Source organism: Vollenhovia emeryi, unplaced genomic scaffold, assembly GCF_000949405.1.
Source record: "Vollenhovia emeryi isolate VEMERY1.0 unplaced genomic scaffold, V.emery_V1.0 DF939222.1, whole genome shotgun sequence".
Lineage (NCBI taxonomy): Eukaryota > Metazoa > Arthropoda > Insecta > Hymenoptera > Formicidae > Vollenhovia > Vollenhovia emeryi.
Window position 1 is genome coordinate 259,151 of NW_011967144.1, and position 26,792 is coordinate 285,942.

The 26,792-nt window shown below is 45.8% G+C and overlaps 3 protein-coding genes across 5 annotated transcripts in view; 1 reads left to right on the forward strand and 2 right to left on the reverse strand.

Annotated features, from left to right (window-relative positions):
- The window catches only part of LOC105560761 (sushi, von Willebrand factor type A, EGF and pentraxin domain-containing protein 1), a 34,229-nt gene extending 29,077 nt beyond the window's left edge, over positions 1 to 5,152 (reverse strand). The window contains exon 1 of the mRNA XM_012010144.1: positions 4,380 to 5,152. Coding sequence (XP_011865534.1) covers positions 4,380 to 4,437 — 58 coding nt within the window. The 5' untranslated portion in view covers positions 4,438 to 5,152. The remainder of the gene's footprint in view (positions 1 to 4,379) is intronic.
- Positions 5,153 to 8,245: 3,093 nt separating this feature from the next.
- On the forward strand, positions 8,246 to 12,922 carry LOC105560764. 2 transcript variants are annotated; one of them, XM_012010149.1, is made up of 10 exons: positions 8,246 to 8,417; positions 8,508 to 8,787; positions 8,855 to 9,076; positions 9,162 to 9,237; positions 9,644 to 9,825; positions 9,915 to 10,167; positions 10,479 to 10,700; positions 10,795 to 10,875; positions 11,016 to 11,113; positions 11,603 to 12,922. In XM_012010149.1, the coding sequence occupies exons 2-10, from the start codon at positions 8,686 to 8,688 to the stop codon at positions 11,705 to 11,707; spliced, it is 1,341 nt and encodes a 446-aa protein (XP_011865539.1). In that variant the 5' UTR covers positions 8,246 to 8,417; positions 8,508 to 8,685; the 3' UTR covers positions 11,708 to 12,922. The 2 variants fall into 2 exon arrangements, with proteins under 2 accessions (XP_011865539.1, XP_011865540.1); XM_012010150.1 differs by having other exon boundaries at positions 11,022 to 11,113.
- Positions 12,022 to 24,982, reverse strand: LOC105560763 (twisted gastrulation protein homolog 1-A). Of its 2 annotated transcripts, none has more exons than XM_012010147.1 (4): positions 24,567 to 24,982; positions 15,453 to 15,676; positions 14,323 to 14,529; positions 12,022 to 14,155 (listed from the first exon to the last, which is right to left on the reverse strand). In XM_012010147.1, the coding sequence occupies exons 2-4, from the start codon at positions 15,673 to 15,675 to the stop codon at positions 13,845 to 13,847; spliced, it is 741 nt and encodes a 246-aa protein (XP_011865537.1). In that variant the 5' UTR covers position 15,676; positions 24,567 to 24,982; the 3' UTR covers positions 12,022 to 13,844. The 2 variants fall into 2 exon arrangements, with proteins under 2 accessions (XP_011865537.1, XP_011865536.1); XM_012010146.1 differs by having other exon boundaries at positions 24,036 to 24,982.
- Between the last annotated feature and the right edge of the window lie 1,810 nt (positions 24,983 to 26,792).

Below are 26,792 nucleotides of genomic sequence, written 5' to 3' on the forward strand. Positions count from 1 at the left end.
TATTTTTTTCCGTGTCGCAATAACGGTACACAGATGACATCCTCGCGTCTGTTTTCCGGCTTTAAACTGCGCGCCGATTCGGGTTACAACTTTAGCTAATGAATCAATTCATATATGACATGTTCTAGTTGCATCCTTTTTTTCTCCTTGAAAGACGGAAACGAATCGAGCAGAAATGCCGGCTATTTGCATCCCGTCACGGCGTCTGCATCAGCACCGCATCTCAAGGACCCCACCCAAGCGGTAAGTTCGATTATGTTCATTGCACGCTTCGCATTCCCTCGCGCGGGTTCGGCGCAGCTCTAATGGCTAAATGTTACAATCGTCCCAGCGTATCTCGTCTGTCCGCTTCCTCTTTCCCGGAACGGAGAGGGAAAAGGGTTTCTCTCCCTTCTCCGCCGAGGACGACGTTTTTACTTACCGTCGCGAGCGTGAACGTTATGTAGGGCAATCGCACTGACCTGCCACCCGCGAGCCGATCGGATCGGCGGCGATCGGCAGCGTGCGAACTCGGCTATCTCGTCCCGACACTTGGCGCGAACAAGCACCACTCGATGTAAAGGTGAAAAATGAGAAAGAGATGTGAGAGGAGGCTCGCGGATTACAAAATCCAGCCGGCAGGGCTGGTGCGAGTCGAAGGTGGAAGCGAAGTTGGCGTTGTAAGTTATACTTATCTGAATCGTAAACGCGGACTTATCCCTCGCTTAGTCTTCGCAGACAGGCAGATACTACCCCCCCCCCCACTGAGAACAACGCGAAAAAGTATTGTGATATGTTACTGGTCGTCATAGAAATTATGGATTGCCTTAGGTGTGACATTAATATTTGCAATGTGCAGTGAATCATCCGGTCTCCCGAGTATTCGCTCGTTCTGCCTCTCCGTCAATTCGAGAGGTGCATCTTTTCTTAATTGAGATTCATAATGCAGCCTCCGGCGACTTGCACTCAATGACAGTCACCGTTACCTTAAAATAGAGAGTCTAACCGCGGATATAGTTTCGTTCTGCGGACGATCGTAAAGATTTAGGGACAATCGGCGAACAAACTAATTCCGTCGTTACGAATTACGGCCGGTTTTCTCGCAACGGTTAGGAGAAAACCGCGGAGAGAAGAATCGCCGTCGGAATTTTGAAATAGCGCGGAGCACTTTCACGAAGTAGCGCTTTTCTCGGCCGCGTTTCGTGCGCGTGCGCGTGCATACGCATATTACGCTCGTCGGCGCGAGGACCAGTTTTCTCTGCGAACCTTATATCAAGCATATTGTTGCTAAACAAGCGATTTCATGCCCGTCGAGACTCCTTTCTAGCGAGATATCGTGAGAGTTTAAAAGTGCGTGGCGAATGCAACTTTTTAATACGATTCTAGTCGTACGGTCCTATTGTTGGTTTATTCCCTTACAATTTGCCGCGCTATTAGTTGTCGCAAATGGGACTTTTACTTTTATAATTGCGTTTTTATCGTACGTGCCGACTTCCATTCCGCAATTTTGAAGGCTCAGCTGAGCAGGTAACTCGCCTAGGAATTCACGCCTGCCGCCGATCGTTACCGGTCGATTACTTCTGGGGCGCAGGAGTGTTGCCGATCCAGGAATCTGTTCGGTCAGCGCCAATCTCCTCCCACGCTTCGATTCTGCTCGATATAACGGAAAGTTCAGGCAACCATCGAGCTCTCAAGTGGATCTAGTGGATCTCTCAATAACCTGAATACTTGTCGGAATATCTCTTTTAATTAGCCGATCTCTCATTTGAGATTAATCTCTTCGTGCATTTACTGTACTTGAGAATTTTGCCGCGTCCAAATCGCTTAGTTTATCACAATTTCAATACTGTTTACGTCTCACGTTTTGTTGGGAATTTATTAGGCAGATTCGTTGCCGAAGGGGGAACATTTTACTTCTCGACAGAGAATATCCCGCTCGTTACAAAAGAAGCAGTCGGTATTTACTTTCGAATACTTTGGAACATTCCTTAGAAGCGATTAATCGTTCATGCAAGGAGATTGCATTTTCCCAATGGAATTATCGATGTTACGTATGCATCGTGGAAGAAATATGCGGCAACGGGCTCGTGAAGGACGAAATCAATCTGGTGACAGTAGCAGATCGCAGCGGGCGATCGGGTACACGATCTACCTAGTTCCCCAGACGTCGTTAGATAACTCGACGTTTCAAGGATAACGGTTCGTGGAAATATGTAAAAGCGGCTCGCATAAAACGTATCATCTACATATCCCGTTTCTCGCGCCGCCGGTCTAGTTTTGATCCCGTTTATTTCCTACGGGGAAAATAAAAGGTTTTCGAAGTGCAAAGTAGGTCGGACGTCGCCGGCAGATCGTGTTTCGGCCGAGACAGGTGCGTCTCCCCTACTTCCGGTGCGCCCTGCCGCGTACAATGTGAAATTTTAGCCCTCTGACTCACTCCCGAAGTGCACTGCCGCCACGTATCTCATTTAATTTCGACTTCATTGACGTTGCTTTAACACAGTCGCGACTAAACACCGTTTCGTAGAGATTAGTCTAATCGTTTGACGCGTGTTTCGCATTGAAATGACCGAGAAGGCACACAGCTCTGAATTTTGACACGGCGAATTTTTATTCGGAACCTCTTCGCTTCGCTTCTCGTACTTGCTATACATTTCTTGTCAATGTTTTTTTTTCTAATCGCGTAATCAAGGTCTACGAGATTGCGTGAACTCATTTATCATCGCACGTGTTACCCACATTCTCACATGCGAGAATTACTGGCGGGCGGTACCCGTTTGCGTCATAGCGAAATGTATAATTATATTAAGCGGAAAGAATGCGCGGCGCAGAACACTTTTAATTCGTGGCATTTGTGGCCGCGACAAAAAGAAATAATGTATCGCACGAATTAACGCAACGAAACGCACGTCGTGAAGTGGAACGGGATAAGCGTATCCCGGGACTTTTACCCGTTGGCATTTAGAGACGAGGTATTCGCGGTCCCGAGACAGCATCTATGATATCCCGCGATGGCAGAAAGGAAGGAAAAAAAAGGTGACAGGAGGCATTTTCGACATTAGCCATTTCGCGAACCGGGAGAATGCGAGACGCGATACGAGCCAATGGCAGGACTTTATCTACGGATATACCGGGTGACCTCGGGGGAGACACCAGAAAACCACACGGCGAGGACGGGAACCGAGAGTGGGCGGTACCTGTTCTTGCTCGCTTACTCTCCTTTCCATGCTCGCCAGGGACAAGGCGGATAAAACGCGAGCCCGTCGAAGGAAGGAATCCTTTACCTTCCTTCTTCTAGGATTCCATAAGCGAATTTCCATGGCTGCGCTCGGCAGTTTCGACGGAGGGTCGTTGTCACGAGGCGAGAAAAACAAGCGGATATTCTCTGGCTAGCAGTCACTCTCAATCTTGCGCCCGTTAAAGAATTTTTGTTATGCTGGTCACTCGCGGAGGACAACGCGGATCGTCCGTTTACAGCTATTCTTAATTCCGTACGCACATTCGCCCGGGACTTTTTTTTCTAGATAGACGACTCGCAGATAAAGTAGCTAAGTAAATGTTTAGAGAGAGATTCATTCCGACGTATCTGTAGAAGAGTCTTGCCATTGGGAGTGCTGCACTCGGGGAATGCACTCTCTCGAGTAGGACGCCACTCGGAGAGACGCAGGGAGGATGCACGCGTACTTACGTCTGTTTTGCATTTCGCGAGAGATCGATCGCGAGCGATAGAAGGCTCTCAGCCAGGAAAGATCCTCTTTGTAAGACGCGTATCCTTTTTTTTTGTCTCGCGGGAACGCGAAAGGATTTGCCTCGCTTGAAGCACCCCGATATATATCTGAATTGTGCAACCGCCTTTTTAACTTGTTCGCGGAAAGGAGAGAGAGAACGATGGAAAATATAAGTCGAAAGTGGCGTAATGCAGCAATAAAGTCTCAAGTGATTGGGCAAAGATAAAAAGATTGAGGAATCCTTTATCCACGCTCTTAGCGTACTTGAAGCTAACAAATTCGGATTGTTATTTTTCTCGATATCGAAATTTGGGAATCTAAATTGAAGCCTAATTAACAAGATCTCTCACGTTCCAAGTTGATAAATTGCAGAGGATAGTAACCTTGCAACACGTTTTCATCGTCGAGGTAGATTTCTTCACTCTCAAATGTCGCGTATGACTTCCAAGTGAGAAACGAGTCGATAGTAGTCTATATTTATCGTTACGCAAGTCCACGCGATTCCATTAAATCCCTTGGACAAAAATATACGTTGCGATATCGACTGCAATGCAATTTAGCCGCGTGGCTCCGACCTCCAATTCTTTAATCAACGCCCTTAAGCCCGACCCTTGCCTCTACTCCGAGTCACTTTCCAAATCGGCGAGCCTACGTGTATCGTGACATACGTGCCTTGTGCGTACGCGAGACTTCCCACGAGGGGTAGGATGATCCCGTACACCAAGATCATTCTCCACGAGTCGGCGGGACGATCACATCGACGATCCAGCGAACCAGGGACCACCTCGGCACGCGAACATCCGCGGGGGGACGCCCGCTAACAGGGGAACCTCTAGAAAACACTTGCGCACTCGCGAACTTTCACGAGAGGTGTATTTCGATGAAACCAATGTCAAGACACCGGGTGGGACAACTCGACGAGATCGCCGTGTTCGACCAAAGCGTGACCGCTCCTCGAATCGCCTCTTCGTTCCAGCTGATCCTTTCGTACCTTCAACGCTGATCTTTCAAGGTGCTTGGACGATTCTACGATCAATTGTTTCGCACCATTGGCATTCGCAGTGAACGGTCCCGCTTAGTTCTTTGACACCTCCTTGACGATTGACGTCACCGACGGCCAGTCCCTGTTCACAATCGAATACGACTCAATCCGGGATCATTCGGGTGGTTAGACCGACCGGCTAACCGCGGCATTGCCGAGCGATCGCTGTTTCTTCGGGGTTCTCCATGATGCGTCCCGGTCCCTTGCCCGTCTTTGTCGACCCGCAAGATTATATCCTCGGATTTGATGACACTCGATTAGCGCGAACCTCCGTGAATCGAACGAAACATCCGCGATTGCGACGGAACTAACTTGACAACATTTTACCCGCGATTTAGCTCGCCGTACAACGAGTCGGGATCCAACCGACGACGATCCGTTCCCTTCACCGGTCGACCGTCGAGTGCCCCGGGCCTCAGGCCCCCTTTGCTCTCTCGAACACGGCGATGAAAGTCTCGCGCCGAGCGGAGCCGACCAGCCGAGTCGAAGCAGCAGCTACGTTTAACTACGTTCTGCTGCTACGTTTTCATGTAGCGTAACATCAGCGTTAGCTAGTTCATTAGGCCTTTATGTTCGTGTATATCTTTAGCCGTCTTGGTTACGTTTCTCGTTAAATGTCATGAGAAGAGTACTGAATATTTTTTGACAAGGAGAGATTAATTTTCCATTTTTAGTTGGATTTCCCTAAGAAAAAGCACGAGTTAATCTTTATATCAAGGGAAGACTGAAATAATAATGTTATCTTGCAACAACTACATACATGGTTCGCAAATAATTAACTTTGGTCATTTTGATAAATTAATATTATCAAGAGAGGAAGGATAGAATCTTTAAAGATGATTCACAAAAAATAGGATAGCTTGAAAGATTGACTTGCATATCCTATAGATTATTCGTATTAAATTAATTATTCTATAAAATATGCAAGCATTATTCTATAGAATAATTGAACAGTAAAGTTTCGATATTGCGAATATTATGTTTGACGGATTATTACTGATTCTCCGCCGTTTCCTAAATTAATGCATACAGATGCAAAATACTACCGTTAATATTGTTTTGCGTACACAACAATTAACTTTCACATTAATCTAAAAAATTAAACAAATATGTGTCTCATTTTAAAATTTCGGCGAAACAACTTTGATTTTATAAAAAAGGTATTTCTGAAATTCGTTGCAAAATTCGAAAGTTTTCGTAAGAAATGCTTTCTCTGTTATGAGAATTACGGAGTATCGTTTCGGCTTACGTGAAATCGCCGAGCCAACCGGTAGAGTTTCCCAAATTTCTTAAATTCCCCATTGCGAATCGATGCTAAATCCTGTCCATGCTCTAATTATCCTTCGACAGCTTAGAAACACGAGACTCGACAAAGTTATAAGATCAAAACCGGATTAGACTGAAAAATCGCCGTCTCTGACCGATCGACCCCCTTTTGAAGTTACATTCAAAGGGACCGGTTTCAACGTAAATGATGTCGTGAGGGTGGGCCACTTTTTAATTGCGATCCGGTATAATTGCGATTGCAGTCATTGATCGACAATTGCGCGACTAAGGAAACACAGAATATTCCCGGTGATCAGTAATCAAATTTTTATTTTTTAAGCAAAGGATTAAACGTATTTAGACACATACATATTATAATTTTCAAAAAAAAGTTGATTTAGATTCACTTACAATTGTGATTTAGATTCACTTACAATTGTGAACCAAGTGAAATTTTGCTAGACAAGCAAAATAAATTATTAAAATAATCTCAACAATTTTAGCGATTTTTAAATTCTCGGATGGACATTTTTCCAAACTCCTGCAGATCAATATATTTCGAAAATTCAATGTTCTACCAGAGAATTTCTGGACTGCGCCTCAAGAATATCGCTGACAAATATTATGACGGATATTAAAATCTATTGTCCTAAATGAAGCTGTCAGTTCTTGTGTAACGAAAACGTAAAGTCGGCATTCTGTATTTGCCAACTTTTCGTGCGAACGTGTCAGAAACTTTAGAACTTTGTGGCTAAATCTATTAATTACGTTCCGCGAAATTCGAAGAATGGGGTGCTGGCTTCGCGGAGATCGACTCCGGGGAAAAAACACCGTCGGTCGTGGTCAGTGACGCGAAGTCGCCAGTAAGGTTACCGCGGCTTTACCGTTAAGAGTCCCCTCTTTGGGCCTTCGGCCCCCGGCCACTTCACGGGCCCTCTCCTCCGACCCCTTGTAAATCCATCGTGATATTCCGCGCGATCGCGTTTCCACTCCGGTGTCTCCCGCTCCCGTCCTCGCTCGTTCGCCGTCTTTTTTAATCATCTACCGACGTCAGCTTGGGCCCCTTTCACCTCCAGCGAGGCTTACCTCTTCCCCGTAGACACTCGAGAAACGGAGGCATACAGACACGCACGCACACGCTGATACTCCTCGATGTGTCGCACCTCTAGAATACGAAATTGACGTAGTTAAAAAAACATGAAAATGTCCTGAGATAGCGGTTGTTAATCGATAGGATTCCAGAAAGCTGATTTTCGCAAATTCAACAACTTGCTCGTATAATAAAACATACAGAATGTCCTAAATTTCGTGCTCTAATTGTCCTAATTTATGCCTCATTTCTTTCTTAAAAATTAATTTTTTTCCTCAGAATTTTCATTTTGGCGTCTTTTTGTTTTTTTTTAAATTTTAACATGTACTTGAAATAAGTGTGATAAGAATTTATATTTAAACAATGGAAACGTGGCTTTAACAAAATTCTGACGAGTTAACGTCACGAACATAAAGAAAACGCGCGAACTTTCCCCTTTCAACGGAAACTTTTCTTTTTTTTAAAGCGGTAATTACAGACAAGTTGTTGAAGACACGAAACGGACTAACGAGTCGGAAAAGTCGCGTCTGCTTTCCTTCCGTAAAATCTTTAGGTTGCTACAAGTAATTACAATTGTATATCCGCGCTCATAATTATATAATAATTATATCTTGTGTCTCTTTGCTGCTACAAAGTCGTGAAAGTGTTGTGTAGGATATTCGTATTGACATAATGTGACACGCGTAAATTATGTAAAATTGTCAGCAATTTATTCCGTAAAACACTACTCAATTAGAGAAGTCAACAATTATTATATAATTTTTATATCTCATCATTTATTTATGTTTCATCTCTCTCATTATTTTCATAAATACTTTGATCGAGTTCTCACTTTTAATTGCCTCCGTGGAACAAATTGTGATTATATAATTTTATATATCCAGAAGAAAATGAAAACTTGCAAAAGGCAAGGCAGACACAGCTCGTGCCGCACTAAAAACGCACGCGGATCTTTTTAGCAACAAACGAGCAACGAATAAAAAATATAAATTAAAATCGGTTCCGCTTAATTTGTTCCGTTTGTTGAGCGCGTATGGTTGGCATTTGACGGAGCTCGGTCGTTTAAATCCCACGTGCCGAATGGTCGTCCAAGCTGCAAGTATCAAATGGCGTCATCTGACAGGGTCTCGTAGTACTATTCCGTTGGGGCAACGAAGCGATGACAAGCGGGGTAAAGGCACAGGCGAGTGCTCCGATGCCTCATATGGCGGATACCCGAAGGGACGACGCCGGTGCCAACGCGGAGAATCATGACTCTCCTGCGAGGCAATCGATAGCCCAATCCTTGGTTCGTTAATTCGATTAGGAAGATGTGAGTACCGAGTTTGCTGTCAATTAAGGACGGTTCGTTGGCTTCAATTGAGCGTCCCTCGTACTGGCCTACTTTTTTGTTCCCTTCCAGGAAGGCTCCGCGCCGCGTCAGTGCATCAATTCTCAGCTTACCATGAGATCGTTGCTTGCAAAATATTGAGCACGATGAACCCTACCTGTCTATCGTGCCTCCGTTTTACGTGCCCCAAGTGTTTGCGCGCGAGACAGCGATGAGGTCTACCGGGCAGTTGGTCTAAAAGAATTCAGCTATGGCTGAAGGTGGAACGGAGCCAAAGTCTATCGACGGTCAGATCTCGAGGGGTCAGTTAGAGATAAACGAATGCCTCGGTAACTGGTTGACGTACTTACAGGTTCGTATGCCTACGGTAGTACTTCCGTCGTGCTGCCACGTGTACAATAAAATTGTCTCTCGTACAGACACTTAATGGCCTATGTACAGCTGGTACTAAACTGGCCCAGTCCCTGCAAGCGCTTCTCTCCGCGCACGACACAGTGGCGCAGTGCCGTCTGACAGGCCAATGTCTGGCTGGGTGGGAAGAATTGGCGAGGGCTACGCACATAGCCAGCAGTACCGTTAAGAATCATGTGATTACCGCCCTGAGAGATCATGAGTCTCGTGACAATGACGGGGACAAGCATGTTAGTAATTCACATTCAGTCGGACTCTCCTCTTCGTCGTTAAAAGTTGCCGGCGTAAACTGATAGAGTATTTCCGTTCTTTCAGGATATTCTCAGGGAAAATCTCTTGACGTTCATAAACTTGCAATATCAATTCTGCATTGCTTGTTGCGAGTGCTTGGGTAAGCATGCATTATTAAAGTCGTGTGACTCTAAACGAGTCATATAGAGTTGTCGAGACGTGAATCGAGTTAAAGATTGTTTTAGACAAAGGTTAAAACGGGTGACCTAGCGTTAAAGCTAGCCGAGGGGGAAACCGCTGACCAAAATCTTGTACACCAATGCCCACTGGGGGGCAATTATCTTATTTTATCTTTATAATGCTCCAGCAAGACCCAATGCCCGAAAAATGCCTAGCAATGCCCAGTAATGCCGCAAATCTGTACACCACAATGCCCTCAGCGGTTTCCCCCTCGGAGCTAGCATTTTAGAAATTGGAATTAAAGTAGGAAATTTCGATGGTTGACGATTGTGTCTCGGTTTTGGCGGGAATGGTTCTGTTTCCAATCGCTGACTCCGACTATTCAGGTGGCATGGCGGAATGCTCGTGTTCCCAGAGCGGCAGCGGCGATTGCGACATCGCCGCGCTTCAGCAATGTTTCGAGCGTCTTTACAGCTCGCCGGTACCGCCAATCTCCTCCTCGTCCATCCAACAGTCCGCGCAGAATTGTCGGAGGTCCCCCTTGCCGTATTCGTTGTTCCCTCTGCAGGTAATTGACATTTTTTTTCGTTTTGCAAACTCGTCACGCGACCCTTCTTCGTCACAATAAGCGCGTCACGCTCGGCTTCGTGTACCAAGGTTCAGAGGAGATGGTCGGAAACGGCGGCGGCGGAAATGTCGGGCGAGTCCGCCGAGAGCACGATGAGACGTTGGTCGATGCCCTGGGACTGCAAGCACGTTATAGAGTGGCCGCGCCAGGACGCGAGGTCGCGATTAAGGGTGCCCCAGCAGGATCGCAGTAGATCGACCACGCCTGACTCGGTGTGGAAAACGTCGATGGCTAGTCAGGACGGTCTCCAGGAAGCCATTCAGCTGTTGTCTTGCAAGCCAGGTAGCAAAGCCTCAGTCCCTCGCGACTACGATTTGCGATGACAACGCGTGCGATTTTTACGCAAAAGGAAATTGTTCTCCACGAGATCGCGGGATCGAAAGTGCGTGACTCGCGCGACCAAATTCTAATCTCTTCGAAATTTAAGATTTGAAATAATCGATTCCAAGTACTCGATCCTTTTGCAGAACGACTTTCCTTTTCCCCGTAATATCGCACCGGCGTATTTGACGGGCTGAATAAAAAAAAATAGATTAGCTGCCCCGTTTGTTGCGTTCTCGAATCTTACGATTCGAAGGTTGTACGTTGTGCAGGAGTTCGGCCGTCCAATCAACTCTCGGCTTACACTAGTCAGCATATCCCGGGCGTCACTTTGACGACCTGCAATTTCGACTCGAATTACGACTCCGCTATTTGGTCGGGGTCGCGTAGGATAGGTTCACCTAGGTGCTGGCCTCAGGACTCCAGCGATCATTCCGATCAATCCGGGCATCGCGATAGCGATCACAGTGTTCACAGCGAGCACAGGGACTCGGGTAAGGTTTCCTCGTGGTCGTTTGTCACGATGATAAAGTTGTTAAACCGATACGGGATCGCGAAGGGATTGATACTGTCGTAATATTGCTACAGAACAGAGCGGCGCCAGCGGCAGTCACGGCGATAGCAAGGACAGCATTCACTCCCATTGCGATCATAGAGAAACCGAGACCGGTGAGTGCGCCAAAAATATCGTGGTCGTCTTACTTTTCCTTTTATTACCGCTCAAGTTTCGTTTCGCGCTTCGAAAACGTCGAGTTGAGGCTTGACCGAAACTCGACCGCGATGATCTCAGCTCGAACGTTTCTTTGAAGGTACAGCGGACACACTGCCGTCTCGCAAGAGCAGCTCGTCGACCGACTCCTGCGTCTCGGCGCACAGCCGATCGGGTTCGGAAAGCGCGGGTGGCGGGGTAAATAAACGAGATCAGTTATTTTCTCACTGTTTGAGAGAAAGAGAGTGAGAGCGAGTGAGTGAGAGAGAGGGGCAGGTTGAGAAAGAAAAAGAGAGTGCAATGTTAGTAAATCTAAGTTTATTGAATTGGCGCCTTCCAAGGCACCCGACATCCAGTGAATAGAAAAAAAAGGTGTTCGTACACCGACACTTTCGCATCGCGAACTTCGGACTTCGCGGTCCAGAGTAACAGATAAGTTCTACGTATATATACAAGAGGTGTAAAGGAAAATTAAATAAAATGGCTAAAATGCAACGCTACAAGATGATACGCACATAGGATGTACGCGGTTGAAAAGAAAGAATGATGGCGTACGAATAACTTTTACTCGCTGCGGTTGCACTCTTCTATTTACACTCTTTCGTTATGTTACACGACGCTTCGGTGTTGTTAGAAGCTAGTCTCTCGCTCTCCTCTCTCATGCAGCATAAACGTCGCTGATTCTAGGAGTGCACGAGGTCGCAATTGTACTCGATGTGGAGCGGCGGCGATCTGTCCTTCATCAAGTTGCCGGAGAGCAACGAGGTACAAGATGAACATCCACCCACTTAAACATCTGACACTTTTGCTTTGTATCCAAAATGTATCCGGAAAAATCTCAATCTTTGGATCACCGAATCGTGAACGAAGAAGTGCTCTGCACTTTGAAAAGATAAAATGAACTCGGGAGACTCTCTCCCGAAATCATTTTTGACAAACACAGCCTTGCACAAGGGTGATTTTACTTCATATTTTATTTTTTAACTTGAGAAAATCTTCTTTCTAGTTGTACCACACTTGGAAGAGATTTTCTGTATTTCATGATTCACGTGGCCCGGTGATATAAAAATAAATCGTCGCCACGGTAAGGCTTGTTGACCCGTGAATTCACTTACAGGTGCGATCAATTTTATTTGTGGTGTATACATGTTTGATATTTGTGATGGCGCGAGTTAGTACGTGCATATTGAGTGTGCAACTAACGATAGAAAAATATATAAAGAACGTTATACAGGCTGTCCACTTCGTAATGTTTAACGTGGTAAATCACGCGCGATGGAGTTCGCAGAAAAGCGCCACTATCGATGATTAATTTCTACTATTTAAGCATATATTATACATATAATTTTGGAAAAGAGGAACGAAGGAAGAAAGTATGGTCATTTATGGAAGATTGGTCATTCGAATTATTTACATATTGAAACAAAAGCCAGGGGAAATGTTAGAAGACTCACCACAAATTTGAGTGAAAAAAATTACCAGTCATTTCGTCTGCTTTGATAGTTTTAATATTAAAAAAGCATATTCAAAAATGTTTTTATTAGTCCAATGAGTGTTACGAAGTGTAGCTCCGTCTGCGTTAAAAGAAATGGACGTTCTGTATGTTGTTAAAACTCGTATATACAAAAATGTACGCAATGATCCAATTGTGGAGTAACGTTTCGCTCATTCGCGGAAATTACTCTTTGTTCTCTCGATACCAAAGTGCACGCGCGTGCGATTGTTAATCCGCGTTCTGTCGCGCCGGACAACGCAAGCTTCGAGAGTGTCTTCGCACGCATCTCGTTAAATATCACCCGATCGATTCCGAAGCATATCACATTCCACTCGAAGAAACGGGCGCGTCTTACCCTAATCGCTGCGTGCACGTCGACTGCCCTAGAGATACGCAATGCTACCGCTCGTAAATTTTCGAACACTTCACACGTGTCCTATATTACATAAACGTGCAATATATCTGCGTGTTACATAAAAAGAAATCAAATCAAATAAAATAATCGTTAACCTACCTCTACGGTTTATACTTTAAATGTTTTTAACATTTTTTTGAACATTAACTTGTCATTCCTTTATGTGCCTCTTTTATAAATACTAGAGTCTTTATATAAAATATTTGTATGATATGAGATTACACTCCGTCAAACGGTAAGTGGATACTTAAAAACCGTTCCTGCAAGTATCATCATACAGAATGTCCGGAAATTTATCAGCGGTACTGTAATCTACAATATTCTCTCCCAGGAAAATTTCGAGAGAAAACTCACATGTGTAAAGCAATCTCGATATTCTGATCGAGAGAGACTCGTTGTATGTACAATTTTACTTATGGCACGGATGCGATAATAAAGATTTTCGATGTTGTACGAATAACCTAGCGTTGCCCGAGTGTATTCTTAGTAAAAAAAAAGAAGAAAGAAACAAGAGGCTACATTTACAATATTATGTCGTTACAGTCATATACAAAAGTCAGGTCTTACCAACAAGGTCGTGCCTGGTCGCGCTCGACAAAACGTAATTATATTTCAGTATTGTCGGTAGTCGACGTCTTAAATTATTAAGTTCATTAACTAGACACTGAAATTAGGTTAACACTTGCTTTTTCACAATCGCGATCGGTGTTCGAGACTACTCAAAGTCGCCTTCAAACGAATTCGCAAAGAATCGAATTATGAGGCAGACATCTCGGAGTAATTCCAAAACGCAGATTCACTGATTTATCATCATGAAGTCAAACGCTGGACGGTTTTCCGAAGGATTAAACTCTAAGTGTGTCAATCAAGATTAGAATTCTCACTTTTACGCGATGATAAAATGACGAATTCTTTATTGTCGCGATCGTTACTGTCGGAATGTCTTTCACGCAAACATCTCTCCCCCCCCCCCCCCCGTTGCATTATATTTGGAATAGAAGAAGCGACGGACGCGACGGCTAATCCATTGCGTCTTCGCCCAGCTCGTCCTCGTCCTGACCGTAATCGTCGTACTGCGGGTCCTTCAGGTCGTCCTCCTTGTTTCCCTCCGAGCACAGCGTGCATCTCGATTCGTTGATTCCGTAATTGAGGCACGTATCGCCTATGCACTCGCAGCAACCGTCGTGGAACCACCTATAGCTCGAGGCGCCCATGCTCTGGCAGGACGCACGACATTTGTTCCAGGAGTTGCACTGCGCCATGAACGCGACCGTGCAGTTCAACGTCATCACGTTCGGCTTTAGCGGATGCAGCTCCTCGTTCGCGGATTCTGCCAACCGAAACGTGTCGTTAACTCGCGATTAATCAACATCGCGCGAATTAATCGACGTCACTCGCGTCTCTATGAGCTTAACTATCTTTAATGGAACCTTTAACGGATCAGCCTGTCGAGGCTTATTTGGTTAGTAAATTTATTGACGCAATTTCGATACTCACGCAGACGATATTTCATTTCGTTGCCATGTTTCGGCGCGAACGTCGTCAAGTCAAAGTCTACCGGATACGTGAAGGTGAGCCATCTCTCGTGTGGGTCCGCCTCGGCCGTGAGTGCCTGGAAGAGCGCCGGTACCGGCTCGCTGAACTCCTCCACGTGAGATTTCTTGCTCAACGGGTTGTCGGTGGTATTCGGCTTCGGGCATAGATCTGCGCACCCACGGAAAGGTGTTACGTCACTTATGTAGGACGTTCGGAAATTATCTCCGCTTTTTTTTTACCCCAGAGAAAAGTAGGATAAGACCGGATAAGTGGTTTGAAGGTTTTAGGTATCTGCTCGTTTCCTCTCACGAATATTCCGATGAATATTGAAAATCGCTAGTAACGTTTAACAATTTATAATTATTATACATCTTATTTGAGCAGTGATACCGAGGTGTTTTAGTCACAGAGAATATTCTTGAAACAGCGACCGAAGGTTCTATCTTTTAAATTGTTTATTCTAGCCCAGAAATTTATAACGGCTGTTCAAATATGACGATTTTCGATTACATAGCACATTACAGTGGCGAGCAATGCAATGCCTATTTTCCTACATTTATGAAATGTCGATTCTGGCTGGTTATCTAACGAGACATATTTAATATTCTCAGTTTTATGTACTTTTATTTGTCTATAGTTTGGACTGCATTTTATTTCACGATTTGGAAACTTTTTAACGTAAATTAAATCTTCTTCCGATCATTCAACGTCGCAGAATGATTGTCCGAATTCTCTTTATAAATCTATAAAATATTTCGAGCCTAGTTTGAAAATTTTTGTGTACTAAAACAATTAATAGCAAAATTAATTAAATTCATTTGTTTGGAAGATACACAAGAAAATTGTTGTTAAAAAATCGATGTAGCTACAATTTCAATCTTGATTTTATCCAACTTTCTCAAAGTGTATCCATTTCGGCAACTGAACGCTCAATATCGTACACATCCTATAATTGTTAGTTTTAACAGCTTTTAATAGAACACTGTTTTATTAGGAGCGATTGTTTCCCAATAACGATACGATATACCGGTACGTCTGGTGAATTGAGATATCAAACGGGATTCGATTGTCCTCGACGATTGGCGTCTTACCTACGCACGAGCAGCACTCATCGTACAGGTAGCTCAGACACGAGAAGCAGTCCTTGCAACAGGTGCAGGTGACCAGGTCGCACTTGCAGCTCTGCGTGAGCATGCACTTGCTCACGACGCTGGCGCAAATCGCCTCGTTGCACGCTTCCGAGCGCTCGGTCGTGGTCATCAGCAACAGAATCCCGACGGCGGCCGCGATGAACAATGCGCTCCAACTCGTCATCCTGTTCGGGATAGATTCGATGCTTAGTTTACTTCCGTTTAACTTGTACTGGCTGCACAAAACACCTCACTTCGTGGATATCATTTCATGTCCACGTACACCGAAGAAAAATAAATAGAAGCAAGGAGACTTGGAAGCGAAATAAAGGCAAGAAAAGTCCTAGATATATATAATAAATAAATATAGACAAACGATAAGACTATGAGATCTCTCGGTTTCAAGTAATTTCTTGAAATTACTGTGTAATATAAATGATAAGGTATTTAAATTATATGTTATAGAAACTGGCAGTTTACTATATGACTATTACTAGTTGAAAACTTTGCATTGAATGAGTCATTAATGACTTGAGTAGTTTTGTACATTGTAAATTTTTAAATAAAGAAATATAGAAATTCTGCAATTAAATGGAAGACAAAAACGTTCGATGCAAATAAAATAAAAGTCATATACGATATTTTCTACGTAACTAAAAGAATTTGGAAAAAATTCTTAACTCAACGATATTTCTTCTAAAATAACTGAAAAGAAATAGAGCAATTTCAAGAACAGTTTGGAATTCGGAATCCCAAGTTGTAAGAGAATGTTGTTTCATTTATTTTCATAGACTTCACTGTTTCAGCGGTATTCGCGATATTCTTATCAAAAGTGTACGCGCCGTTCCGTTTGTTTGAATCTTTGAAGCAACAAAATCATCTTGTAGGGGTAATCAATAAGCATATAAACTTTCTGAAATGAAGCAGCTCAACTTTCTAACGATACTGCAATATTTTCGAGTGCGCTGATCGTTGTAGAATGTACGGAATATAATTTTCTTTACGTGGGAAGATTTTCCACTAAAACTTTAGAGTAGAAATTGCGGATAGTCTGACGGTACTAAAAGCCAAACCACAGACCTACTTGATCGTATTACCGCTGAAAATTATACGGCCGCGTTCAACCGCAGTCCACGTGATTTTTATATGCACTGTTCCCCCACGCGTACGTGGATTATTGTTTATCCTACCCGTAGATGCCAGACGGTATACGGATTATAACGTTTCCCTGCTCGCGCCGCTCCCGGAGTGGCGTTACAGAGACGAGTGGAACGATTATGCCGACGAGGCTCGATTAAGATTATTAAGAATATTCACGAACGTGAGTCAGGGTGTCATTAAGCGGGAACGCGTGCTAAAAAGAATGAAATTTCAGTCTCCTCTCCTGCGCGAGCGCTGCTATAACGTGCTAACCCGAGCAATCAGCGTAATGTTGCGCCTCTCCGTTCCCGGGATAACGCCGAGGTCACCGTTTAAACTCGTTTAAGCCTTCGCAAATTCGGGGTCTCTTTGCTAATGGATGTGGAAGTGATTTCGCTTCCTGCGCGAAGGAACCGTCGCGGAAATCCCGGAGCTCATTTGTTGCGGTAAGGCGGATAAAAGAGGATTTTCTTTAAAGTTATAAACGCAAATACAGACGGAGAAAGTCACATTCTTGAGAGAATTAGAATACGTTCTGCGTAGAAATTATCTTCTATTGCCTGAAGACATGAGTCTATTTCATATATACAGAATGCGATTGATTTTTACTGCGCCAATGATTGAGACCTTCATTGGTGAAGTTTTTCTCAAAGGGTAAAACCGCTGACCAAAATCATGTACAACAATGCCTACTGATGCGACCTAGCGCGCATTACTTTATCTTATTATTTTATTTTATTTTATCTTATTTTATAATACTTCAGCAAGGCCTAATGCCCAAAAAATGTCTAGTAATGCCGCAAATCTGTACATCACAATGCCCTCAGCGGTCTACCCCTTGGTTTTTCGTAAAAAGAAAAAGTACGATAGCGAAGCATCAAAACGCAGAAATTTGCTACAAGTTAGAAAGTAATTTTTCAAAATGCTTATGATCGCCGAGCGAACGTGGCGATCGCACTCTTCATTTTCAAACTTGTTATGTCTCTTTACAAGTTATTCCCCGGAGCAATACTTGGCCAGATAACGGGCAGGCGAAGGAGACGACATTAATCGAATGCAAAACGATCGTTCGTGCAATAATTGCACCTTTCGAACGCACGCCCATTAAGAATCTATTTATATCACGCATAATTGCGTCCTACGATATCTCGGGTGAATTATTATTGGAAAAGAGTTCCACTACAACGACCTGTTACACGCGGCGATTGAAAAGGCGCGACTCGATCCCGTGCGTGTCGCTGCTGGCAGCGACTTTCACGCTCGCTTTCCACACGTTTCCACATCTCCTGTTTATTAATACGCTATTAAACGTCACTGAGAATTAATTCCAGGATTAAGAGGAGAAAAGGCAGCATCGGAATATATAGTTGCGTACGCGCCGTTCGTTAAACGAAAAATTTATTAAAAATCATGACAACCTAAATAATCTCGATATTCCCAAGGTACTCAGTCTCATTGTTTTTTTTTTTAGGCGCAAGCAGAGTTTGTCTCTAGCGAAGTTTGATTCTGGATCACGCACACGTACACACTCTTTAAACAATTGTATCCGCGTATAACTTGGTTGTCTCTCTTTATGTACATATGTATTTGAAGACACGAAGCTACCGTTCACACTTTTATACGTGTATTTTACGTTAAATGTTTTCACACTTACATTTCGCATGTTTCACCTCCCGCGCGTTAAAAATACCTGTTTTCAGTTTCTCATTTCTAGCCAAATCTTTTTTTTTTAAGAAATTGTGATTTCTATTTTATTTCAATTTTTCAAATTTTACGCGCTTCTTTGCCGTATACTTTATACTCGTATATTTCGGATCACTTTCCAATCTGTTACCGTCCACGTTTCGCCGAACACTACCGACAGAACCCACCACGGCAGATTCTTATGGTAGACTAATGACAGAAATTTTGAGGGCAGGGACGACTGTAGTCTTTAAGGGAAGGGACCCCCCCACTCTCTAATTTCGAAATGGTCCTGTGTCATTCTTAAACGAAAGGCACACCGACCACTGGGGAGCGAAGTTTACGATGGCTTCCAGGTAATTATCTGCCCCGCTCTTTTGTGCGCCGGCAAAAGTAGTCACACTTCGGCGATCTAAATTGTTTAAATACCTTCGTCGTAGCTCGTCGGTCCAGGTGGAAATAACAATGAAATTATTATTTCCAAATTATTATCTGACGTAGCGTATCTGCGTGTTAAATTGAAGAATCCGAGAGTTTGGGAATATTTTTATGGTTGTCTGCGGAATTGAGAGTTTTTTAACGACTCTTAACTCCCGCACGAGAGGCTACTCGTCAATCCTATTACGCTCACCATACGGTAAGCGGCAAAAATAACGGAGGCTTCCGCTTTCACCGTGTGAATTCAAATGATGTTCTTTGTGAAATTTGCTCTTACATTCTATTCTATATTATAACGTATTGACTCGGACCCGAGTCTGATGAAAGAAGCTTTTCTATTTCTAGAAAAGGGACACCACATGTAGATAGCTACTGTGGATTATGGCGGCTTTCGGAAACCATACCTAGCTCCCCTTTCAACAAATCATCTTAGGGATTTGAGTGAATGGCTGACGGGGTGGCCTCTTGGCCACTGTCACGTGGTCTTGTAGACAATACGATGTCACCATTGAAACGAAATGACGATACTTGATCGTCGAAAAACCTTTCTGCATTTTGCCGTTCCGTTTGTTCGTCGGTCTGTACACGGAAAAAACAATGTAGCTGCTGTAGCTAAAACTTAGCAAAATAGGGACAGCTAATATTTTAGTTGTGATAGCATAATATTTTGCTACTGTGCCTATTGTATTAGGTGCGACGGCAAACGGTTTGCTGTCGTAGCAAAATATTGAGCTATCACAACTAAAAATATTAGCTGTCCCTATTTTGCTAAGTTTTAGCTACAGCAGCTACATTGTTCTTTCCGTGTACCTTTTCTGTTTAACGTATGTTCTCGCCAGAGGCTGCTGATCGCGCGAAGCGGAATGAATGAGCGCGCGTGGTACGCTCGGGACACCGCGTACGTGGAGACGGGCGCGATCGGACGGTTTTAATAAAAATTCCATCTCGCGAGCGAAATGTTGGATGTTTGTCATCCAGGGACAGGCGTGCTGCCTCCGCCGCCGCCGCCGCTGCTGCTGCTGCTGGCACTCACGATCAGCAGCCTCGCCTCTCGTTCTCTGGCCCGAGGCGATGGAATAACTTCAATAACAAACGCCAATCGCCTTCGTAGAAGGCGGCGGCAAGCCTGGTATCTCTACCTACGTGTCTGTTCGTGTACACCGCGTTCGCACGGCGGAGGAAGACTTTCCAATCATTTTCTGTTACTATTGGAGTGTAAGCTCCTCCGTCTCCTTCCTCCTCGCCCGCCCTCGTTCCACAAGTGCAGGCGCGTAATCCTTTAAACGTGAACGAATTTTTCCGCTGTCGGAGAAAAATGGTGCGATTCGACGCGAGATGAAACGTTCAAACAAACACGGGATATATTTTCGGGAGTAGCACTCAAAGGGTATTTAGACGGTTAATCTTTACTCTTCGTTCCGGCGACGTTCGAAGAAGGGGGAGCGCGTGTCCGCGTTTCGCTCGCATGAAAAAATCAGTTGGCGCGCACGTATACAACTCAAATCGCTTAATCGGGAAGGGTTAAAATTGCTCCCGGCTTCGGTGGAATCGGAGTCGAATTTCGCAGAAGGTCAGCCTTTTTTCACGTCGCGTTTGCCGTGACGCAACAACTCGCAGATTCAAGTTTTACCATACTGTGACCATTTTTCTTATCTCGCCATATGACCGCTTGCTAAATATCTTGATCAAACCAACCGCGATTAATTGGACGACGAAGAATAGTCGCTTCTAAGTTTTTAGATCCTATCTTTGGACCACGCGCTGAACGGACAAATGACATTTTTCCTGAGAGCCGGGGGATCCTAGAGCCGCTAGAGAGAAAGGGGATCCTAAAGCCGCTGGCGAACTCGATCAGTGTGGATAAGACAGGAGACGGAATTAAAAACGTCAATTATCAACATTTTTAATTGCAAGTTCTACTCGGTCTACCTGAGAAATTTATAGCCAATCAATTTGCAACTTTTACGAAAAAGTAGCAATTTTATTAGCCGCACATTTCTCAGACCGAGATTTTGGATCGAATTCTAGCATCAACGCCATGGCTTTACTGACAATCTGAGAGATGTTCTGGACTTGCGTTTATTAGAAGTAATCTTTTTTTCTAGGCTATTAATCTTAGTTCTAATTGCACAATATTGTTCTTATATTAGATAGAGTATGCTGGTCTCATTTTATATATATTTCTTGTACAATTCTTGTATCAAGCGAATGTTGTCGTCAAGTGTACCAAAAATTGGTAAAAAATTTTATTTTTTCTCGTTTTTGATATCAAGTCGACCAGCATAGTCCTAGATTTTGCTGCGTACTTAAATTCCGTAAAAGAGTTTTGCATTTCTATAAAGCCAATTGAAAGATTACTTCTAACAAAGTATGTCGATAAAACAGGCGGCTTTAGGATCCCCTTAAAGCGAAACCGCGTCGATTCAACGATGCGGGACGACCGGTGTGGACGCTGAAACTCGATCGTCCACCATTCCTGGTCGCAGGTCTGGTGACCTCCTTCGTGCGTTAATATCCGTGTTATCGAGGCATCGCTGTCAATTGGCATCGCGCCGTTATTGCGCTATCGCTGCCATTTACGGTGTCGTCCGCCGTATTATTATTTTCGGTTATTGCAGGAATTACCGGGCACACGAGAGACACGCTCGCGAAACCGAGCCTCGGCTCGCTCGCCATCGAGCGACCCCGCACTTAAAACGCGCGCTGAGCGTTAAAACGCGGCTGCGACACAGCCTGTGATAACATCGAATTGCATCTTAATAATAGACAAGAGGCAGTCCGAACGGGACGGTCACATTTGACGTTAAATGAGCCATTAAGGATGTCGATTAACAGCGAAGCCGTTATTCGCGTGTAGTGCAGTTGCCGCGATAGCCGAATCGCGATTCTGTTGAAGAAAACGGTGGAAAACCCGAAGATAACCACACGGAAGGCACTTCCGAAGAAGTTGACTGCGATATTTGACGGAATCTGTTCATTTTGTTTTACGAATTACTTCCTGTTAGAATCGCCACATGTTTCCTACGTTGAACCTTTAATTCTATTATACAGTAGGACCTAAGACAGTAAAAGAGATCGAACTGCAAAGTACACAATTTACTCCTACTTTAAAACCGATAGTATCGGAAATTTTTCTTTTTCCAATTTAGCATTAAAGTGGGTCCTTTTAAGTAGGAGCTAAAGTAAATTTTCAGAATTGAGTATACAAGGGAGGAGTAAAAAAATACGTCATCAAAGTAGGTTACTGCTGGTGTAGGTAAGTGTATAGATCAGCTAAGCAGGTGTAAAACTATTCTTAAAAGTGTCAAAATAGTACCAAAATTTCGACTCGGGCTAATGCCGAACTTAGAACGCTTTATCGCTTCTTGCTTGCGGCGAATGCAATTCTTGTGTCAACGATATTCATTCGAACGTAACTCAGAATAGTCGCGTTGCGTGCTAATTGGGCGCAAACAGAGGTGCGATGACTGATTTACGACGTTCTGTGTACCAAAACGTCGTCACGGGTCCGTGGACTTTTCTACTCCGAAGGAGAGCCGCGAGCCTCGGGTCGGAGTTTCGGCAAGTGCGTTCGAGCGCTAATCGAATTAGCGTTCGATGTGCGGCCGATACTCGGAAAGATTCACTTAAGGACGTTCATCGGCTGTAATCGCGGCCAAAAGTTTTCGTCCACGTTCGGTTTTCTTTCCGTATAGCGCGACCGTCTCCCTACTTCGCGACTTTTAGCGTAAATTATACACGCTACGTAATTAACGCAACTCTGAATAATGTTGCCTTTGTGAATGTATTGGCCGACACGCTTCGAAATATCGCCAGATGGAGAATTTCGAATCGCGCATAAACGGTACGGCTACGTATCCCCATCTTGTAATACACGAGGGAGAAACCGCTGGCCAAAATCTTGTACACCAATGCCCATTAATGCCCAGCGGGCATTACGTTATCTTATCTTATTTTATCTTAGTTTTCTTGTTTTATCTTATTTTATGTTTATAATGCCCCAGCAAGGCCTGATGCCCAAACTAATGCCCAAAAATGCCCAAAAAATGCCTAGTAATGCCCCAAATCTGTACGCCACAATGCCCTCTGCGGTTTCCCCCTCGGTAATATATCATTTCTAATATTATTGTGCATCATAGGTTAGTTTTTTAGCAAAATATATAAACCATTTCTATCACAGTAAATTAAAATATCGCTGCAGAACACGTACGTCTCGCGTATACTATACGAGTGACTTTGACGCTGAATATCTCGACTTCGGTACGGACACGGTTTTTAAAATTGAGCAGGCATATAGATAACACTATTAACAGCATATGGTCCAAATTTGCAGCAAGTACATAGAAGAGCGATTTACCGATGAACGTCCTTAAAGCGCGCGGCGATGCGTCGCGGCTGCATTTGCGTCTCGCGCGGCTTTCTCGGGAACTGGAAACCGGATGGATGAAAAAGTGTGCGTTTGACCGTCACCGCGAATATAGATCGATCATTGAGGATAATTCCGACGCGATCGCGTTCTCATAGAAGCATGACCGAGCGCGCCCGGCCGCGATGTGCGTCTCTCAATTGACGCGGATTGATAAGCGATCGCGGCTCGGGAGTCGGTAAGGCGCGCACACAAGCGTATCGGAATCGCGCCCGCGCCGACGATCGCGAAACCCTCTCGCGATCCCGCGACGATTCCGCGAATGCCGCGGATGCAAATAGATCGATCGATCACGCGGCGCAACGCTTTGTTCGGCGGCGCCCGAACCGACACCCCCGCGTCAAAAATAGCTCGCTTCTCTTTAATCGACTTTCGGCGAAACTGGAGGAAAAGGAGGAAGGAGCCTCGCCGAGGAAAAATTACGACGGCGGCGATAGGGGGTTTCCCCTCGGGTTCCGCCGAAACGAATTTCTTCTCGTGTTCCGTCAACAAGCAAACTCTTGGAGAAACGATTCTTCTGAGGGACCGCGGTGGAGGAGGGAAGACGATCTCGGAAGAGACGGAGTTCTCCGCAGTTCCTCGGCCGATAATAGCACCGTCGGGGGGGGAATCGGAATTCGATCGCGTTCGAATTTCGAATGCTTCTTTAATTGGAGACGAGCTATTTATTTTCCATGATCACAGGGAGAGGAGGCCGGCCGGCCGCCGCGATCCGGCGCGATCGCGATCGCGGCGGATCCGGGCGGATCTTTCTCGCGCGCTCTCGTCGTCGGCGGAGGGGCAGGGGGGGGGGGAGACGACGAGGAGCGAGGGGGAGGGGGATCTATCTAACGGCGATAGAGCCGATCGATATTTACCTGGCACTGCTCCGGCGGCGTCGTGTTCCAGCAGCGGGACGGCGCGGTGCGCGCCAGTTACCTACGCGCGTGAGAAACTATTTTAAGAGCGCGCAACCGGTTCGCGCGTTGCGACGACCGCCGCGGGACATGTTTCCTCAGCAAGAGGCGAAATCCTTGCTCGCATCCTCTAGGAGGAGCGCGCCTCCGCGGTTTCAGCGGGTCGTCAAACCGCGCGCGACGAACGGTGGATCCGCTCGCCTCTCGCTCCTGCGCGCGAGCTGAACGTCGACGAGAGAGATCGTCGGAGCACAGAACAAGATGCACCGGCACTAGACGCGCAGAAAACGGGACGAGACGTGGTGGTCCCTTGAGAGCTCGACGGGAATGCGCGGCTCGCCGACAGGTAGGATCGCCGATCGATCGATCGATCGATCGCGCGCGTCCTCCAACGTGTGCCGATCGACGTCGTCAGGGAAATCGCGCACTAATATCGGAGCGCGTTTGCGACGCAGCCTCTCGCGCGCACGGTGAACCGTCGTCAAAACAAACCCGCCAAGTGGCCAGCGTCCGTCTTCCGCGAGGATCCTCTTCCTGCTTGGCGGCGGCGCGCTCGGCGTGTCCCATCCGGCGCGCAGGATGGCACCGCGAATTCCGTACGGATGCACCCGCCGCGGGTTACGACGTTACCGCGTTGCGACGCATCGCGACGCACTTGCGTCGTGCGTATCGCGATCCCCGATCGCGATCGCGATCGCTCGCTCGGGCCGCGGGGGATCGACGTCGAGGGGAGGGGGAGAACGCGCTGGAGAACGTCCGTCGTCACTTTTTCGAAAATTGCCGGCGATCTTCCGCGAGGCAGGTGCGACGGAGAAGGAGAGAGGAAAACAGAGAATGAAAGGAGATTTGTCGGCGGGTGTGACGAATCGAAGAGCGGCTCTCATTGGACTGAATTAAGGAAGAGCGTGGACCGCGAGGACCGCAGAGAAGCGGAAGGAGGAGGAGGAGGAGGTGGTGGAGGTGGAGGAGGAAGAGGAGGAGGAAAAGGAGGTGGTGGCGACGGCGGCGGCAGCGCTCGCCGCCGCTGCCGACGGTGGTGGTGGTGGTGGTGGTGGTGGTTGTGCCGTCGCGGATCTCTTCGGTGGAGATGGAGAAGAGAGAAGAGCGAGAACGAGCGCGCGCGACGGGAGAGCGCGAGCGAGAATGACGAGGGGAGAGAGGAAGGGAGAGAGAGGACGAGAGGTACTCGCTAAGAAGGAGGGAAGAAAGAGGGAGAAAGAGAGAATGAGTCCGCTGACGGTCGGGTAGTCCGGACTACCGACTGCATAAGACTGGTTTTCAATTTTTTCCCGACTTTTTGTTTTACCTGTGCGCTGTGCCTCGCACAGTCTCACCGCGTCTCTCTGCTTCTCTCTCTCTCTCTCTCTCCTTCCCCTCCTGTTCTTCGACCCTCTCTCCTCCTCCCGCTCCCCTCACCCTTCTCCCCTTTTCCCTCCCGCAGAGCACACTGGACGAGTAACGGGTGAGCCGAGAGCTCCGGGCCGCCGCACCGCACCGCCGCCGATCCGCTCCTCGATCGCCGCCGGTCGATCGGGCCGACTCCGAAATCCTCGGGGACGGATCTCTCTTCGTGGATGGTCCCGCGTGATGAATCTTTCTCAGCCGCTGGATGCGTTGTGAGTTTCGGGACCGAGAACAAAGCTCGACGATGTTAGGCCGAGATCCGTTGTGTCAGATCCACGGGCCCCACGCGTATTTGTCAAAGTGGTCAAACTGAATACTCGAAAATTAAATATCTTTCTAATTGCATGGGCGACGACCTCTTTTTCCGGTCGGTTTACGATCCATAGTCGTTTTTTTTAGCGAGAATCGACTCGATCAACTGGAGAGGCTTTCAACAATCTTGACATTAAAATCTGTAAAAGAGCTAGGTGTGACTTTCATCTCTTATTAGATGTATCGTTGCATTAATATGCAGATCGGGGATGATAGGAACCGAGTAGGCAGTGTGTCAGGAAATTGTGCGTCTCATGCGCGCGAAAGTAGCGGCGTTTTTCGTCAATAACATAAATCGCGTATATGCTAAATAGCTCCGTGGCCCGAGAAGATTTATCTCCGGCGAGTTTTGCAATCGAAACCCAGTGTGGATTAACGATGTAAAACCAACTCGACTTGTTTTTACGTCGACTCGATATTCTGCGTATCTAAAATAAACGTTGTCTTTCACTTGGTCGAAAACTAAATTGCAACTGTTGCTAAATTAATTCCAGTTAGTCGTTCGCTAATAATAACACTCTTCAGTGGGCACAGAGTCGGCTTTCGAGTATCGATATACTCGGGAATATTGCTCTCGGCGACGCGTTCCAGGCGTTCGCCAGGAACAACATCGGAGGCGCGAGGCGTATCGCAAATCTTCACTTCAAACTATCAAGTGTTCAAGGCAAGTGGCGAAAGGGAAGAAAAGAATGATTACGTTTTATTCGTTGCCTTGTCCCGCGTTTTGCAAGTTTTCCCGCGCGTTCCGCGCCTAATAACTCGCGATTTTCATCCCGCGTTGTTTCAAAGTTTACTTCGGAGTGCGTTCCGTTTCACGCATGATGCACACATAATGCATCGTTAATCCTTGTTAATTACTCGATGTTAAATAAAGATAAATGATGCATTATGCGCATCATGCGTGAAACGGAACGCACCTTTCGAGTCGCCGCAAAGCGTGCCCGATCGACTCGAGAACTCTTCTCGCGCGTCCGCGCCTAAAACAATCGCGATGTTCATCCC

Coding starts and splice junctions, on each gene's coding strand:
- LOC105560763 (XM_012010147.1), bottom strand. CDS start 15,675: ATGACGAGTTGGAGCGCATTGTTCATCGCGGCCGCCGTCGGGATTCTG. Junction 14,530..15,452: donor TGAGTGCTGCTCGTGCGTAG/GTAAGACGCCAA, acceptor GTGGGTGCGCAG/ATCTATGCCCGAAGCCGAAT. Junction 14,156..14,322: donor CGAAATGAAATATCGTCTGC/GTGAGTATCGAA, acceptor TTCGGTTGGCAG/AATCCGCGAACGAGGAGCTG.
- LOC105560764 (XM_012010149.1), top strand. CDS start 8,686: ATGGCTGAAGGTGGAACGGAGCCAAAGTCTATCGACGGTCAGATCTCG. Junction 8,788..8,854: donor ACTGGTTGACGTACTTACAG/GTTCGTATGCCT, acceptor TCTCTCGTACAG/ACACTTAATGGCCTATGTAC. Junction 11,114..11,602: donor CGGAAAGCGCGGGTGGCGGG/GTAAATAAACGA, acceptor CGCTGATTCTAG/GAGTGCACGAGGTCGCAATT.